Below are 17,208 nucleotides of genomic sequence, written 5' to 3'. Positions count from 1 at the left end.
GCAGGCCGGTGATGGACATTTCTGTGGCTTACTTTGAGAGACATAGTGTCGCACTCCTCGGCGTTCTCTGTGCTTTTCTCGTAGGCTTTCCCAACTTTGGCAACAAAATCTTTCACTGTTTCACACAGGATCCTAAAAAACACAAGAAAACATCAGTGTTGGTGGACTAGTGTGTGACAAAGAAAATATTCTCCTTCTGTGCTGCCCTTTCTCATTTCTAATGCTGCTATGTAATTATTTACCTTAGGGGCTGTTCATTATTTTCAGGGGGAGGAGGGTGAGGGTTGCTTCGTATTTTTTTTTACCAATATTCTTTTATTTAATTTATTTTTTTGTTTTAATTATTTGATTTATTTTAATAATATTTTTCCTTGAGCCTCACTGAACAACAGGGGAAAAATGCATCAACCTATAACCATATTTTTGAGTTATCACCAAAACAGCAGCTAGTTTCTTCCACAAAATGCAATTCTTCTTTAGACAGCACACAAGACAAACAAAATTCAATCAGCCAGAACAATATGAACAATATGACAGCCGCTATTAGATTTTAAAAACTTAACCTTCAATAAACTGAAGCTAAAAGTTAAAAAGGGAAATCTTGGAGTTGAAAGACACCTTTGTTTTTAACTACTGTCAATGTATTGTCTTAAGGTTTATTTTTTGTGACATATTAAATGACACACGTAGAATAAAGTGATTCTGATAAAACATCACTACTTTAAGCTGAGATTTAATTATATTTCCTGATGGAAATGTTCGTCACACATGATGTTGTCATGTCCAAGAAACGTTGTTAAGTTATTTTAATCAGTTTGTCTCGTCTTTGTCTTGTCTTGTGATTTCCTGTTTTATTTTGAAAGTTAACTCTCCTCTCGTTTCAGGCAACTTGCTCCTTCCTCCATGTGTTTTCCCGCTGGTCTGATTGTCTGCCTTGCCCTTACCCTGTGTGTGTATATATTGTCTACGTCTCCCTTTGTCCTGTGCCAGTTCGTCTTGTCCTTCGTGTCAGAGAACCAGCGTTGTATCCATGCCATTTTGCCATTGCCATTGTCAGGTCTTGTTATTTCGATACTTTGTTCATGTTTGTTTTCTGTTTGTTTTTTCATAGTGATAGTTCAGCCTCAGTACAGTGATTTTCTGTTTGTTTTTTTAGTCTAGCGTTTATTTCCTAGATCATTTTTTGTTCTTAGATTTAGTGTAGGTTTTTTCCTCTTTCGAGAGTGATTTTCATTTTTGTGTTTTCATTTAAATAAACTTTGATTTTGTACTTTGCCTCTCGAGTCGTGCATTTGGGTCCAGGTCCTTTGTTCGGTCGTGACAGATGTGTTCAATGGCCATCAGAAGTTTGAAAATCTGATAATTTCTGTTTTAATAATGCTTTCCATTTACCTCAGAAGTCGGAGGTTAGACCTGGGAGTGACGTTGCACCCAGGACAAGTTGGAAAACCAAATGATGTTAGCAACACCAGTTCGAGCTAGGTTAGCCATTGTAAGTAATACCAGTTGATATGAATGCCATATTCTGTGCATACAAACAGTGGAATAACATGTCCACAGGTAGAAGTTGGACAGGACTGTGTGTATGACTGATTTAATGAGACACAAATAAGACACTGTGCTATTAAACAGCATATTACTAAAGTTTTCACTACTGTTGATGTGTGGTGAGGGTCCTCTGACTTTCCGAGTCAGAAATCTGACTTCAGGCTGTGTTGAAATTTCTGACTAGGGACTTGGAAATTCCAACACCCAAGTGAAAAGGAAGGCACCGTGGATGCTGGGACAGAATGTGTAACAAACGCCTTTTAAACCTGGCTGCAGGTTTTGGAGTGTATTTAAAATAAATACATAATACAAAGTTTTCAAGATGTATGTCCCTCCCCAAAGCCGAAATAAAAAATAGTGCTTAAAAAATTATATAAATAATGAACAGTCCCTTAATGGATTTTACTTACTGTATCATTATCTGTTCTTTACAAGACAAGTTACAGCTCTGCTTTTAAATATATATGCCATAAAGATAACATTTAGTGACATCATCTTTGAGTAGCATAATTTCAACACACCTGTATGTCTTTAACTACAGGTGTATACTGTATATTTGTGATGGGACAATGAATGTAAAGGAAGAGTTGCTGAAAATAAGTGTGCACATCTGTGCTGTCCCAAAGTGTTGTGCTGTAGTTAGTTATTATCTGTTGATTTTATTGTGTCTGTTTGAGGTCGAGCTGGTTTGTTAAAATCACGTACTTGGCGGAGGAGATGACCACAGAGTGCTGCTCAGAGTTGAGGATCTTTGTGAGGTGAGCAGCTACTGAGTCTTCGTAGGCTGAAATGTGAAACTGCAGAGACAACAGAAAAAAGTATGTAAGAGTATGCATGTTCACACTGTAGTAACAATTAAAAGCAGACTTCCCTCGTCAATACTTGAAGCATTGCAACATTTCAGTAAGGTATCTGATTAAGTCTTGTTGTGGAGACGTTTCTATTCCTTCGTCCAGTTCTGAACCTGAGCTGAGGTGATGTCGAATTGGAAATGTCAGGCATGTGCTCGGCTACCTCCCACTCACGTCTGTCTGGAAGCCCTGCTGCGTTTGATTGTGTCTACTGATGCGTGTGAATATCTGTCAGCTCCTGTGAGTACCTGGCAGTCGTCGGCTCCCTCGGGCGTGGTGGGGCAGCTGTGTTTGGGAGGGATCTTAATCTCGTAGGTCATGATGCTCCAGCGGTCCAGCATCTTGGTGCTGGCCCTCTCTAACTTCTCCAGGATCTGGGGCAGCTGGGTGTCATCGTCGCACGAAGGGCCCCAGCCAAGCACCCGTGCCAGATCGTTGCCCGTGCCCAAGGGCAACACCCCCAGCTGGCACTGGAAACACATGAAGAGGGTTTATTTGGGGAATACATGCCTGCTGAAATCAAAATGAAGCCTGTGTGTGTGTGTGTGTGTGTGTGTGTGTGTGTGTGTGCGTATGATGAGTGTGTGTCTTTATGTACGCTGTTCAGGAGCAGAGGCAAAAAGCTCAACTGGCACCAAAGACACATCACATCTACTACAGCTTGCTCTCTTCTGGCAATTTCTACAGGATTAGAAGTGTTTATGACACCAAGCACTTTTTAATTAATTGCAAACTACTTTGATAATGGATTAATTGGTTTAAGCAATTCTTTTAAGATAAAAAAGAGCCAGAACTCTCAGATTTCAGCCTCTTAAAAGTGAATGTTTCCTGGTTTCTTTCCTCCTCTGTGACAGTAAACTTAACATCTTTGGGTTGTGGACAAAACAAGACATTGGAGGATGTCAGTTTAGGTCTTTGGGAAACACTGACTGACCTTTTTTTTTATACAATTTTCTGACATTTTATGAACCAACTAACTAACTGATGAATCGAGAAAATTACTCAACAATAAATAATTGTTAGTTGCAGACCTATTTAAAGGTCCAGTGTGTAGGATTTAGGGGGATGTAGTCCACGAGTGTGCAAGTGCAGTGAAGTCTGGATATTTGGATTCAGTCTAAAACTCAAAGATGTACAGTTTATTAATATTGTGGCGTCCCTTGACAATGAGGCTACGAGGCATGAATTCTTTTTGCCGGCTTTTTGTTCCTTAACTTTAACTCAGGCTATGGTGGGCTATAGCCAATGTGAAACTACTTTATTCAATGTTTAAACCCGTGTAATCCTTGTAAAAACCTCCTGAATGATGAACACTGAAGGAATTCTAACTGGGAGAAGTTTCAGCTAGTTGCGATGTGCAATCCTAACCGCTAGATGCCACTAAATCCCCCTAAATCTGACACGCTGCTCCTTTAATACAGAAGAAATAACTCTGTTCTGCTCAACGCTGTTTTGGTTGACACAACAGTAATACTACAGTTTTACTTCAGTACCTGTTTGTGAAGATTGAGTTTGTCGATCTCTGAGAGGACCCAGCCCACACTGCCATCTCCTCCACACACCAGGATCCGGAAGTTGTCAAACTTCTGGAACAGGCGCAAACTAACAAAAACACACACACAATCACTTATTGTGTGGGTTTACATTTTATATATGGCAAATAATGCTTTGGAATGCATCAATGTATATATGTTTGGATGTTTTTTTATGTGTCTGAATTTGAGGATTTGTTTCTGTGTGTTGTCCTCACCCGAGGTGCGGCCCTCCGTTGACCAGGTCGAAGACTTGAGCCGGGTTGAGGAGCTGCTTGAAGCGTCGCAGGAATTTCACTCCCTGGTTGTCGCCGCTTTTGGAGTTGACAAAGACCAGGAGGGGACTGGCACATGACGGGGGACAGGTGGCCTTCCAGAAGCCTGAGGAGAAATGGCAACAGTGAAGGAGAAAGTGAACGTGTGCTGGACACTCTGAGGACAACAAACTAAATTTCATACAACCCAAACAACCTGCGTGAGTGGATACTACTGGAGGCTGTGCTATTTGACTGAATTGTTTTGTCTCTTGAGTGTTTATGTTGTCAGGTCTCTTTCCAGGTCTCCATTTTGGGGAAGAGGATGTGTGGCTTTTTCTTACTTATATCAGGGATCTAAGGACAGATTTTACAGCCCCTCAGGCAAATTTGTGATTTGTGATAGTGGGCTGTAGAAATAAAACTGTCTTGACTTGATCCTTTAATGTTCCACAATCAGTCACCAGGGCACAGCAGCAGTGCTGGGTGCAGTCGCTGGCGTGAAACAACTCTGTTATCGTTAAACAACCTCACCAAAGTCTCAGTGCGTGCTCAGACTGAACGTAATAATGCATGAGGAGCACAGCACATGCCAAAAACACGTGTTTTGCTCGCTGGCGGAGCACACACAGACACACTCACTCACTCACACACATACACACACATGCATATACACTAATCTGTGGGAGGTAATGCAACAAGAGGTTTCTGTGCTTACAGCATAATCTGTACACCCCCACTGTGTTGACAGCTTCGTGCATATCAGGGCTTCCACCAAATGTGTGTGTGTGTGTATGGCACTGCTATCTAGTCCTGGCACTTCCTCTTTTCCGTCCCTCCCCCTCATCCTCCTTCACGTCTCCCTCCTTCTCTCATCTCTCTGTCTACCCTCTTCGATTTTTTTTTTCCTTTCTGGATCTCTCTGTGATGTTGTCAGTGAAGGATGGATGGAGGGAGGGTGGGTGGAAGAGACGGAGCGAGGAAGGGAGGGAGGGGGAGTCACAACGCTCCAGCACGTGCTACAGTCTGCCTCTCAGCCAATTACAACCAAACTCCCCCTCTTCCCAGCGTGCATTTGGGCAGAGGGGGTCCTGGAACGTGAGGAGATACAGAGCAAGTGAAGGACAGAGAGAGGGAGAGAGAGAGAGAGAGAGAGAGAGAGGAAGCTGAAGGATAAATCCTCTTTTTTATTTGCCCTTTTTCCTTTTTTTCCTTCTTCCTATTCTATTTCATCTGGATCCCCCATCCTCCTTTTCTCTGCCTCTCTTTTATCCTTCACCACCAATTAGCCGATACCAGCTTTTCACAGACTCAGTTGGTTGTGTGCGAGACCCAGCCATCGGCTTCCGCAACAGTAATCCAATCACACATGCTTATCTGAGTCTGTCTCGCAGGTGCTGATCCTCATCTAAATTGGGTTTAATGTGGGCTATGGAAAGCACATATACACACACACACACACACACACACACACACACAGTCAGACTTTGACACAGAGAAAAGACGTCATGTATGAACACAGAAATACAGACCCACAGAGAGCCTGGAGGAAGCCTCGGGGTGTTTTGCAGCCATCTGCAGAGCCCCCCTCTTCTTCTCTGTTGTCTGTGTGCTCTTGTGCTTTTATGAAATGTTGCACGTGTGTCCACTTTCACAACAAGCTGAGGAGCATTTAATTATGTTTCCTCTCACACACATCTTGCCTCAAGCTGCTGATGTATTTTAAACCCTCAGAAAAGGTGTGTGTGTTGTCCTGTCTGATGAGGCTATTTTTAACCACGACGCTACACAAGAAAGTGGCAATTTCCTGGAACACATACTGGCACTCTGTTCCTCTCTCTGATACCTCTTATGACGAACACAAAGCAGGTACGAGAGTATAGATTTGAGGCTGAGGACAATGATATTGCCTCTTTGTTGCTTACATGTTCCAGCACTTTACAGAAGTGGGTTCGGGAAAAAGGGGTGTGTGTGTGTGTGTGCGTGTGTATTATGGATGTTGATGCCTTGATCCAACCAGAGTGAATCATCATGTTCTCCCTCTCCTCCCTCCTGCCGCTGTCCTTCCATGTGACGGAGCAGAAGGTCAGAGATCAGAGAGGAGACGTCGGCTGACTAAATGAGGTGAAATCTCCTTTTTCATCTCTGAAATGTAACGATTGCTCATAGGTGCCGTCTGACATCAACCTCCGACCCTTTGAGTGAGTCAGCGTGATTGCATTGTGTGTGTGTGTGTGTGTGTGTGTGTGTGTGTGTGTGTGGGTGGTGCCTACCGTCGGAGTCAATGCTGTTCAGCGCCGTAGGGGGAATGATGGAGACTTTGCACTGACCGAGAGGACACTTGCGAGGGTACAGGTCCATACAGGCTGTGTGCACCTGGAAGAGCAACAGCAAATGTGATGGATCAATTTATGGAAGATGCAAGGCTTGAATATATTTTCTCTCATATAGGTGTACAACAGCAATGACACAAAATCCCCCACAGGAAAGGCCGACATAGTTCCTAAATTAATTAAACTATAAAATGCTCAATCAAAATTGTAAATGTAGGTTTATTAAACCACATTTAATATTCAATATTCCTACTTTCAGTGCATCATTAACAGCTGTTAACTGTCATCTGCTGCAACATTTGCTCACTGAGTGTTTCTACTCGTCTTGGGCGGTATCACAGTATTTAGATATCCTGACACTATGATTTTAAATACCGTCAAAAAATACAGACGCTCGTCTTTGTATTAAACTCATAACGAGAGGATGTAATATATGTAGTGCACATAAAGCGCCACCAGAGGTCAGTCTTGACTGGTGTAACAAGCAGCTGAGCTAACGAGTAGCAGTGGGTGGGGATAATGTTACAGGACTGCAAAAACCAAATTAAATTAAATTATCATTAAAGGGAAATTTTGGTTTATTTCAACCTGTCTCCTATCGTCCTAAATTTGTTTCAAGTGACTAGTGACATAAAAATAATTGTTAGTCCACTAAACAAGCTTTTTTTCCACAAAGACCGCCTCATATCGTTAGGATAAATGTCAGAGAACATGTAGAAAACGACATGTAAACGTGTTGTCTTACCTTACCGGTGTGGTGCCATGTTTGTTTACTATTTAGCTCTGCTTTCCAAAGCGTGACCATAATATCGCGAGAACAAGCAGCGATCTCATACCGTGCCTGAAATCTTGCGAGAACAAGCAGCAACAGCTGGAAGGCAGAACCGGACAGTAGCCTGAAAAGTTCATTCATTTATTTTATGAAAGATTTATAGAATAATGGCTGACTTTTTGCCAGACTTCGACTTTGTGGAGGAGGAATTTGATTTTGCAGAGTTTGATGGCCGCCCTTATTTATTTGAGCCAGAATACATTGACGAAGAGCTTTGTGAAATTGAAGAACGGAGGAGGAGAGAGAGAGAGGCGCAACAGGTAGAGGACGAGAGAGGAGGAATGGCTGCTGCAAGGCTGCGTAGCTCTGGAGATTGGTGGTGTACCTGTGAATGCTGTGCCCCAGTGCCCACAGAAGAGGAATGCCTCTGTTGCAAGGAATGGGACCGGTTGCAGCCTTATTTTCAAGGTCTGGATGTGACCGAGGACGAGACACCTCCACCTGGAGTAGTATCCAGCTGGGCTTTATCTAGAGCTCGCGAGATATATTTCGGCTGCGCTTTGGAAAGCAGAGCTAAATGATAGACAAACATGGCAGCACACCGGTAAGGTAAGACAATACGTTTACATGTCGTTTTCTATGTTCTCTGACATTTATCCTAACGATATGAGGCGGTCTTTGTGGAAAAAAAGCTTGTTTAGTGGACTAACTTTGCACTTGAAGGTTGCCCGTTCACTTACGTTTTAACAGGTCTGACGCTACTATGCGCCCCGGTTGTATCTAGGCTAACGGCTAACATGCTAACTATTATTTTTATGTCACTAGTCACTTGAAACAAATTTAGGACGATAGGAGACAGGTTGAAATAAACCGAAATTTCCCTTTAATTTAAGAACAAAGATATTCAGCAAAATCAGTGATATAGTTTTAGAGTTTTACATCAAATATTCAGTAAAAACTAAATAAAAATGATCTCTCATTTCTTTAGTTTGTGAACAACAACAGTAACTCAGAGTGAGATTCAGATTCTGTTACAATATTAATTGTTCAACTAAATAAAATCTACCACAAATTACACATTTAAACAGCTCCCAAATACAAAAATGTCCCCTGGGATCTATATATATAAATCAACAGGTGATTTCCTTCTTTTTAAGATATTGTTTGGGCACTTTTTGCCTTTATAGATAGGACAGTTCAGCATGAGGGGGGAGAAAGAGAGAGAGAGGGGTAATGACATGCAACAAAGGGCCACAGGCTGGAGTCGAACCTGGGCTGCTGCGGTAACAGCCTTGTACATGGGGCGCCTGCTCTATCCACTAACCCACCAACGCCCCCTGATTTTCTTCTTTTATAGCAAAGTTTTTTCCACCTGGACCTTTATGCTCTGCCATTTCTCCTCTAATCATCAGGCTGTAACCTGTGACAGGCTGTTATGGTACCACAACTATCACACATTCACATATATGGAGTTTTTTCACATAGGTTTACATCACCAAAAGTTTAAGACAAAATCAGAGAATAGAGGGAGAGGCGCTGAATGAGTTCCGTCTGAGCGGTAAGTCACTAAAAGAGTCTGAGAAGTAAAACAGTCAGGACGCCACAGTTTATTCCACACTACTGAAGCTGCTCCTCTTTTTGGAACCACCAAGGAGTCCCTGATAATTTTGCTTTCAGCCATGCTTGTTGTTGCCGTGGGTAACAGTATGACATCAGTGTGTCATGTGGGTATCACAATATGAATTTTTCATATCATATTAAAAATGATACCGGTATTATTGTGAGCGATATGATATGGCACATCCACAGACAGGTTTTAAAGCAATTGTGTGAGCTGTTCCTGCAACAGGAGAAACCCTGATGGGAGTAAACTATGGGAAAGGTTGCTGACGAAGGCTTGGATTGCTCCATCCACCCTGTTTTGCTGCTACTGTTGGTCCAGGTCACTGTGGCAGCAGGTTAAGAGAGGTCGCCCTAATGATCTTCTCCCACAGCGAGCTGGGTGAAGCTGTTCAATATAAGGAGCAAAAACTGACCAATAAATGGAAAGGATGGCTCGTGGCTAATGGAAAACAGCTCTGCGGCAATCTAGACCCTCCATCAGTCAACATATAGCTGACACGTGTTCATGAAATGTCATTGTGGTGAGGAGCATGCAAACAAACAGTGTCAGTTACAAGCAGCTTCAACGCTGATATGAAGCTTTTTGTTGTCTCAAATGTCCCGATTACGATTCAAACGATCAGCTCCTTGTTCAGTTTTTAGTCTTGTTTCAATGTGGTTTAGCTCGGGCAAATGAAGCATTATGCACATGCGACAGATGTCTCACCATAGCTTTGCACCAGAGGCAGCGCCAGTCCTGCAGTCTCAGTACGCTGCCACATGTCTTATCACACACGGCACACTTGGCACTGACGGGCAGGTTGCCTTCCAACCACTGGTGAGGCATTGCAATCTGTAGGTTCGACACACACACACACACACACACACACACACACACACACACACGTACACACAGAGTTGAGGAAATGGGAAACACTTTACGCTGTCTACTTTTATCTATCGTTTCTTCTAGGAAGCACTTTTCTCTGTTGCCACTGGCTCCACATCTCTCTTCTCTTCCTGACACTGATGAATCCATGAGCATGAAAAGGTTGTGGTGAGGCATTTTAACGCTCTATATTATCATGCAATATACAGTTCTCCTGGGTATACAGTACAAGTCAGTGATTCAGTATTTTCACAGAAGCCTCCAGACAGAAATTTATCATTTATCATAGCTAATCATTAGACAGTTAGCAGCCCCTAAGTCGGGGGTGTCAAAACCATTTTGGGCCACATACAGCCCAATATGATCTCAAGTGGGTCAGGCCAGTAAAACCACTGCATATTAACCTATAAATAACAACACAATTTTTCCCCTTTCTTTTAGTGTAAAGAAATTCACCCTGGAAATATTCATCCTTTCACAAAACAAATGATGAACCGTCTGAGATGTCTTTGAAAGAGTGTGTGCAGCATCAACAATTTGTCTCAGTTTTTCCACATTCACAGTCATTACAAGTGCATTTCTACATGCATTTCCACTGTAGTAATGCTGACATCACCAATCACCACACCAAACTAAAGTGCAAGCTATTGAGGAAGCATGTTAAGTTATCCCCTGCCTCAGAAAACCATTTACAAATCTAAAATTTTATCAGTGCCTTAGCGACGAGGATCCACCGATATTGTTTTAAGATAAAAGACTGATACTGAATCTTTCGTTCTGAAGCTGCTGAGTGACAAAATTCTGAAACAAGCAGACCTCTGCTGGAGGATCTCAAACTCCACAAAGGATCATAAGGCACTAAAAGGTCCTAAATGTAATGTGGAGCCATGAAGAGCCTTAAAAGTCAATTCTAAAACAAACAGGGAGCCGATGTAAAGAGGCTGAAATCAGTGTGATGTGATCGCATTTCTTTGTTCTTGTTAAAAGCCTGGCACAGGGGTCGACAATATGGTCAACATTATGACTATTTGGTACTTGTCTTTGCAGCATTGCTGATGAAAGCAAACAAATTTATCAAAGCACTATTAAATTCTCTGTTTTCACCTGAGACTTTTCCCTTTCTGGATTTGGAATCCACAGCTAGCCTAGCGAGGAAAACTCAAGACTACTGTAGCCATTGCTGGCGACGTATGACGTACATTTTAGTTGACAAAATGTTTTTGTCACTATTTCACTATTAATCACTTTTTTATTAATAGCTCTGAGGTGATAAAAATCAAAATACATGAATGCCTTTTAACGAAGAAGAAAAATAAATAATTTAACACACACACACACACACACACTTACCCCATCCTCGTCCTCAATAATATCCTTTCCTATGGAGGCCAGGGTCGTCCATTTACAGTTGTTAGTGGCTCTGACAGCACAGCGTTTGTGGGCTTTGAATTTGCACACTGAAAGACACAAACAGTCGACACACACACATCAGTCTGACCGTGTTTTACACCTCTAACACCTTTAACATCCCCGAGCATCTGCATAATGTGGCACTATATTACAAAAATAAAATAAAAGTAAATAAAAAATAAATAAATTAATGAGATGGGTGAGGTGTGAATGATACTGAGTTAATGCCATGGCATCATCAGATATCAGATTCAGATTAAATGCACCTCGAATGCAACATTTCACGTAATTCTATTGTTTTTCTCCCTCGCGAGCCGTTAAACACTGGACACTGATGCCTGATTCAGGAACAGACACACCCTGCAAAGTACAGTGTTCTAATGAATCAAGCCCTAATGAGGTGTCAGTGGGTGTAATTACTAACCTCCCTGAGCCTGTTCTGTTCTGCGCTCTGACAGATAGAGGCAAATCGTGATGACTTAGCTTCAATCCATTTATCTGTAACCAGCAACACGGAGCCTACAGCTGGGCTGACGGAGACCTGAACCCTACAGGTGGATCCAGCTCCATATTAAAGCTACCTGCTGTACTGTCTGGATTACTATGTTAAACACACACATCTGTACAGGCTCTGATGCTCACACTGACTCACATAATGCACTGACATGCACGTGTTTCTGTGTGCAAGATGCTAATCAGCTCCACCGTCATCCTCAGCAGCCTCAACACATCAGCAGAGCAGGAAAATAAAAACAAAGCATAGTAGAAGAAGAGACGTACAATGCAACCATCTCCTGGCTGTAAGAGGAGCAGTAAATGAGGCTAAGTGTCATGATCCTGGGCTCCTTGTTTCGTGTTATTCATTCATGTTTAATCTGCTTCCTGTTTTATTTTGTAGATTCTCTCCTCATGTGTCATGTCTGGTTTTACTTCCTGTCTTTCTGTGTTTTCCCGCCTGTTTTCTGTCACACCTGTCTGCATCAGTCTCATTTCCAGAGTCTTCCCTTCACACCTGTTGTGTATTAGTCTTGTGTGCTCCACCCTAGTGTTCCTGCCTTTTGCCTGTGTCCTCCTCCTCCAGCTGTGTCTCGTTCTTCTGATTAGTTTTCTGTGTATGTATACCTGTGTGTTTCTCTCTCTTCCTTGTCCATTTGTCTGTGTTCATGGTGCTGTTCCCTGCCCTGTTCCCTGCCCTGTTCCCTGCTTGGGGCCTGTATCACGAAGCGAGATCAACCTTTCCTGGGTTACCCAGACCTATCCTGGGCTGACTAACCCTAACAATGGCAATCAGGATAATCGGTATCACAACGCTGGATATCAACTCGGTAACTCAACCCAGGGTTGCTTTATCAAGAGCCGTGAACGCGCACACAGCGGACCAATCACAATCATGAGAGAAGCGCAGCATCACTGAGCGTCACCGAGCGTCCTGACAGAGCGCCGTATGTGAGGGAAAAAAAGTATTTCTCGTGAGGATCAGAGATTAATTCTACTAAAATATGAGGAGGAGAAAAGCAACATTAGAGAAAAGGCCAACACCGTGGCAGCTGCAGGAGGAGGAAACATGCGTGGCAACGCATAACGGGATGAATAATGTTTAGTTTTAGTTTAGATTAGTTTATTTGCACATAATGTTAAAAACAGACAGTATAACATTTACAAGATTAAAAAAAGAAAAGTGCCGGAGAGGTCAGAAGCCACTAAAAGCTTATCAAAGAAATTCTCCTGTCAAAACATCAATGAAATCACATAATAGAGAAGAAAAAAAAACGAGTCAGGAAAGAAGAAATAGAGGAGGAGAGAGGGAAAAATCAAGACAAAACAAGGTGGCAAATAAAATGATGTGTAGGTTAAATGACTCATCACTGGTTCAAGTAGCTACAGTACCTGTACCTGTACATCTGACACTGATCACACCCTTGAATCCCATGAACTCAATGCTGCGCAGATGAATTGCGTGTATTACAATTATCGTCTAACATCATTGCGTCTGATAAATTGGTCTTCTTTGTCATAACGTTATATATGCTACAATAAAGCTTAAAGCTGACGCCACAATTAAATCATATCACCACCAAACTGATAGTCTGAATAAAATCATCCTGATATTGAGCTGTGTTAGAAATTAACAGCTGCGCAGAAATATACCTAGTGTCCCTCTTTAAAAAACAACCCTAACCCTCAAACACCATGAAGTGTAGACATGATAGGCTACTTTCCACATTTCCAGCAGCAAAGCTGTCAATTAGGCCCATTATCTTTAACAGGGATCATTTCCTCCAACAAAACAAAATGTTGGCACTAATTAATGATGCTATGTCTGCAAATGATCAGTTTCTTTCTTATGACATTTCGACTTCTTTCACTCCTTTTTGAACAATCTTTTCATTGTCTGTTGTTGTTGCTTTCTTTTCTTTTTTAATGTTCAAAATAAACTTTCAAATCAAAATCAATCAAATGAATTAAACTTCCCATCATGACTGGGCTGCATTTCTGTCAGCGGAGTCATTTTTTTCCGAACAGCTGATTGGCCAGTGGGTGGTGCTTTTTATAGGATCAGATTCAACCCTGAACTTACCCTGCTCCGGAGCAGGATAGCCGTTCAGAGTAAGTTACCATGGTGATCTACCCCGATAAGAACTTAACCGGCTTCGTGAGACCGAAAACCCAAGGTTAACCCTGAAGTTACCTCGCTAAGACATTAATCCTGCTTTGTGATACAGGCCCCAGGTCTCTGCCTGGTCTCTTGTATTCTGTTTTGGGTTTCTTCCCTGAGTTCATCGTGTTATCCCCGTTGATTTTCAGATACGTTTTGGTTCTTCTTTCTTTTGGACTTTCAGTTCCCTGCCTGTTTTGGATGTTTTTTTGTTTTCATCAGCTTCATTAAGGGTGTTTTCACATATAGTCCTTTTTAAACGAACCAAACTCAGTCCTCTTAAAGTGCACCAAAAAGTGGACCAACAGAAAAGGGACTCCGTTCGTTTCACAGAGGACTCAGTTCTCTTTCTGGTCCACTTTAGCTCTGATGTGGCCTCAGTCCTCTTTCTGTTCGACTATAGCCTATAGAACACTGACATAATTTTGCTTTTACTTTGGCGTGCTGCTTCAGTGCAGTTATGAAGCCACTCACTTTCAGATGAACTTAAACTCTGAGGACAACCTTAACCTTTCTGTGCTGTAGACTGTTGCTGTTTGTTGTATTCTACATTCCACATCTGGAGAGAGGCCAATGTTGTGTCGTCTGATTTTTCATGTGTCCCAGTGAACTAGTGTATGATGTAGAGGGCTAAATACAACGGCAAAGAGCAAAGGGAACCTGGAGCGCTTTGTGTTCACAAGGCACAGGTTAAGCAAACCACACTGCAGACTTTAAGTGAACCAAACTCAGACCAGAGTTCGCTTTGGTTTGGGTCTGAGTTCTTTTGAGTTGCCGCTCTTAGTAAGTTTAGAGGACTGAAAAGGACAAAGTGTGAACTACTGCTCTGCGTTTGGGACAACAAAAAGGGACAAATACAATGCCCATCTTCCAGGAGCTGATGGGACTGCATTTCACTGGAGTTGTATCATGTATGATTTCATCTGACAAATAACGTGATAGAGAGTGGTCTCAATCTGTCCTTACTCTCCCTACATGCTTAACTATTCCTTTTAAATGGCTGAAGCACAGAGATCCTGCACTGCCTCAGTTGGTAAAGACGGGACTTATGTATCCGTCCACGTCAAGATTCACTTGGTACGTACAGTATAAGAAGCTATAGCCACTGTTACACCAGAGGAAGCACTTACACCTTTCACACCTCTGACTTTAATGTATGTGACACAGGTTGTTCTGAATAAGAAAGAGGAGTGAATGTAAATGGAGCATGAGTATCTCCTATGAAGACGTACAGGCAGATGAAGATGGCTCTCGCCTTTTTCTCCATTAAGGATGGAGCACTTAGCGGACTCATGAATAATGTCTGTGCTCGGGGAACTTTATTTCTATAGCCACCCCACCCATGCTCACACACAGCACGCACACACACACACACACACACACGGGCGATCTTGTCATTAGGAGGTCCACACAGATATACAAAGTCAGAGTCATATCCGGGAGCAACAATTGATGTTTCAATCTAGTCCACCGCTAAATGCTGTTAGGGAGCATTAGCAGAGCATTAAGAGAATTCAGAGGACATGATACCACTGCCTGTTAATGGCCAGGCCGAACCCTGAGCGTTCACATCCCAGACTGGAGGACAACGCTGTGTGTAGGGGAGTGTTTGTGTGTGTGAGAGGGTGAAATAGAGACAGAGGACTTTGTCTGTGAGTGTGTGTATCTGTGTGTGGCTTGCTAGCACGAATCAATCCCCAGCGAGCGTCCTGCGCAGGAAATCGAAGGGAAATTTAAGCTGCGCTGATTGCTGTGAAACTGTTTTGCCGGCTGCTCTCGACGTTTAATAGAGACGCTCTCTTGTTCTCTCTTTTTTTCTTCTCTCCCTACTCTCTCTACCGTTCTCACACTGTCTCTCATTCTCACAGTTGATCATCCACTTCTCACTGTCTCATGTACAGAGTCTAGATCCTTTTGGGCTGTGCTGAAAACTTGTGTGCTCAGTGTGGATCTGAAGCACGGAAGCCAAGAACAGCCCTGCCTGCAATTATTTTTTGAATGCTGCCATCTCAACATCACAATTTGATTTAGTTTTTAGTTCACCTGGACCTTAAAGCTCTGCCATTTCTCCTCTAATCATCAGGCTGTAACCTGTGACAGGCTGTTATGACACCACAACTATCACACAGTCACATATATGGAGTTTTTTCACATAGGTTTACATCACCAAAGGTTTATGACAAAATTACTTGATGACACGGTGAGAGAGGAGAGGGAGAGACGCTGTGCTGCTGCCAGAGGAGCCGCTGAATGAGTTCCCTCTGAGCGCTAAGAGAAGTAAAACATTCAGGATGCCACAGTTTCTTCCACACTACTGAAGCTGCTCCTCTTTTTGGAACCACCAAGGAGTCAGTAATAATTTCACTTTCAGCCATCTTTGTTGTTGCCGTGGGTAACAGTGTGACGTCAATATGTCAACAAGCTGAAATATCGTATCACGATAAGAATTTTTCATATGATATTAAAAATGATACCGGCTTTATGGCACACCCCTATTATACACTAATGAAAAGACAGTAATAAAAATTATATTCAATTTCTACCATGAGTGTTATATATTATATTTGTCAATTAATCTACGCTGAAAGAAATGTCAGAGGAAATATCTTTGAAGCCAATAAAGAACTCCCTGACCTATCTGTGTCCAATTTAAATCTTTAATTTATGATTTGATGAAGACCCTACTCTCTCAACTGCATCTTCCTATTGTTTGTTAAAAGTGTGTGTGTGTGTGTGTGTGTGTGTGTGTGTGTGTGGCAGGATAAGCTGATCTAGATCAGAGTTTGATGTTGCTCTAATGACTCTCCATCTCTCTGTGTCTCTTTCTCCTGCTCTCTGCTCTGGATATGAGAGGGCCCCATTGTAGAGGATAATGAGCGCTGAGTGAAGAGGCTCTTCACACACCAAACCATGCACACATGTATGGACTGAGACGTGTGCAGTACACATGCACACATGTACGCACTCACAGGGGAACATTAGCAAAATTAGGAGGAGAGGATATGCAGATGGTGCTCATTAAGGTCTGCTGCATGTCACTGACACTTTACACCAGCTAAACCAAAGCAAAAATATAGTGTCAGCCCCCGTCCTCTTAACACGTCTGTTCTTTCACACATGAGGTGAGGAGATGTGGCGTCATTCACAGGATCTGTTCACAGCTTCTTTTTTTTTCTCCGTTATGGGTAAATGGAAATATGCAAGAAAAGAAATTCAAAAAGCGTGACTTAGCGCTTATCTAACACCCAGTATGACATAAAAGCATATGGACAGAGAGTGTGACAGCGTTAATGGCAATTCACCATCAGCTCTTTTCACTACTTCTGCCTCTCTGCAGTTTGATGGGCGTCCCACTCCACAA

General features: G+C 42.4%; 1 protein-coding gene across 10 annotated transcripts in view; it reads right to left on the bottom strand.

The window, feature by feature from the left end:
* Nucleotides 1-17,208, bottom strand: part of dgkh (diacylglycerol kinase, eta) — a 94,838-nt gene that overhangs the window by 32,397 nt on the left and 45,233 nt on the right. For all 10 annotated transcript variants that reach the window (XM_033617360.2, XM_078174726.1, XM_033617364.2 and 7 more), the window contains 8 exons: nt 11,132-11,238; nt 9,620-9,745; nt 6,459-6,561; nt 4,150-4,312; nt 3,893-4,001; nt 2,648-2,869; nt 2,254-2,345; nt 33-132 (listed from right to left, as the gene is read on the bottom strand). In XM_033617360.2, the coding sequence (XP_033473251.1) occupies nt 33-132; nt 2,254-2,345; nt 2,648-2,869; nt 3,893-4,001; nt 4,150-4,312; nt 6,459-6,561; nt 9,620-9,745; nt 11,132-11,238 (1,022 nt within the window). The remainder of the gene's footprint in view (nt 1-32; nt 133-2,253; nt 2,346-2,647; nt 2,870-3,892; nt 4,002-4,149; nt 4,313-6,458; nt 6,562-9,619; nt 9,746-11,131; nt 11,239-17,208) is intronic.

This window comes from Epinephelus lanceolatus, chromosome 14 (assembly GCF_041903045.1).
Source record: "Epinephelus lanceolatus isolate andai-2023 chromosome 14, ASM4190304v1, whole genome shotgun sequence".
NCBI classification, from domain to species: domain Eukaryota; kingdom Metazoa; phylum Chordata; class Actinopteri; order Perciformes; family Serranidae; genus Epinephelus; species Epinephelus lanceolatus.
Note: the sequence above shows the minus strand (reverse complement) of the source record. Positions and strands in the feature narration are given on the sequence as shown.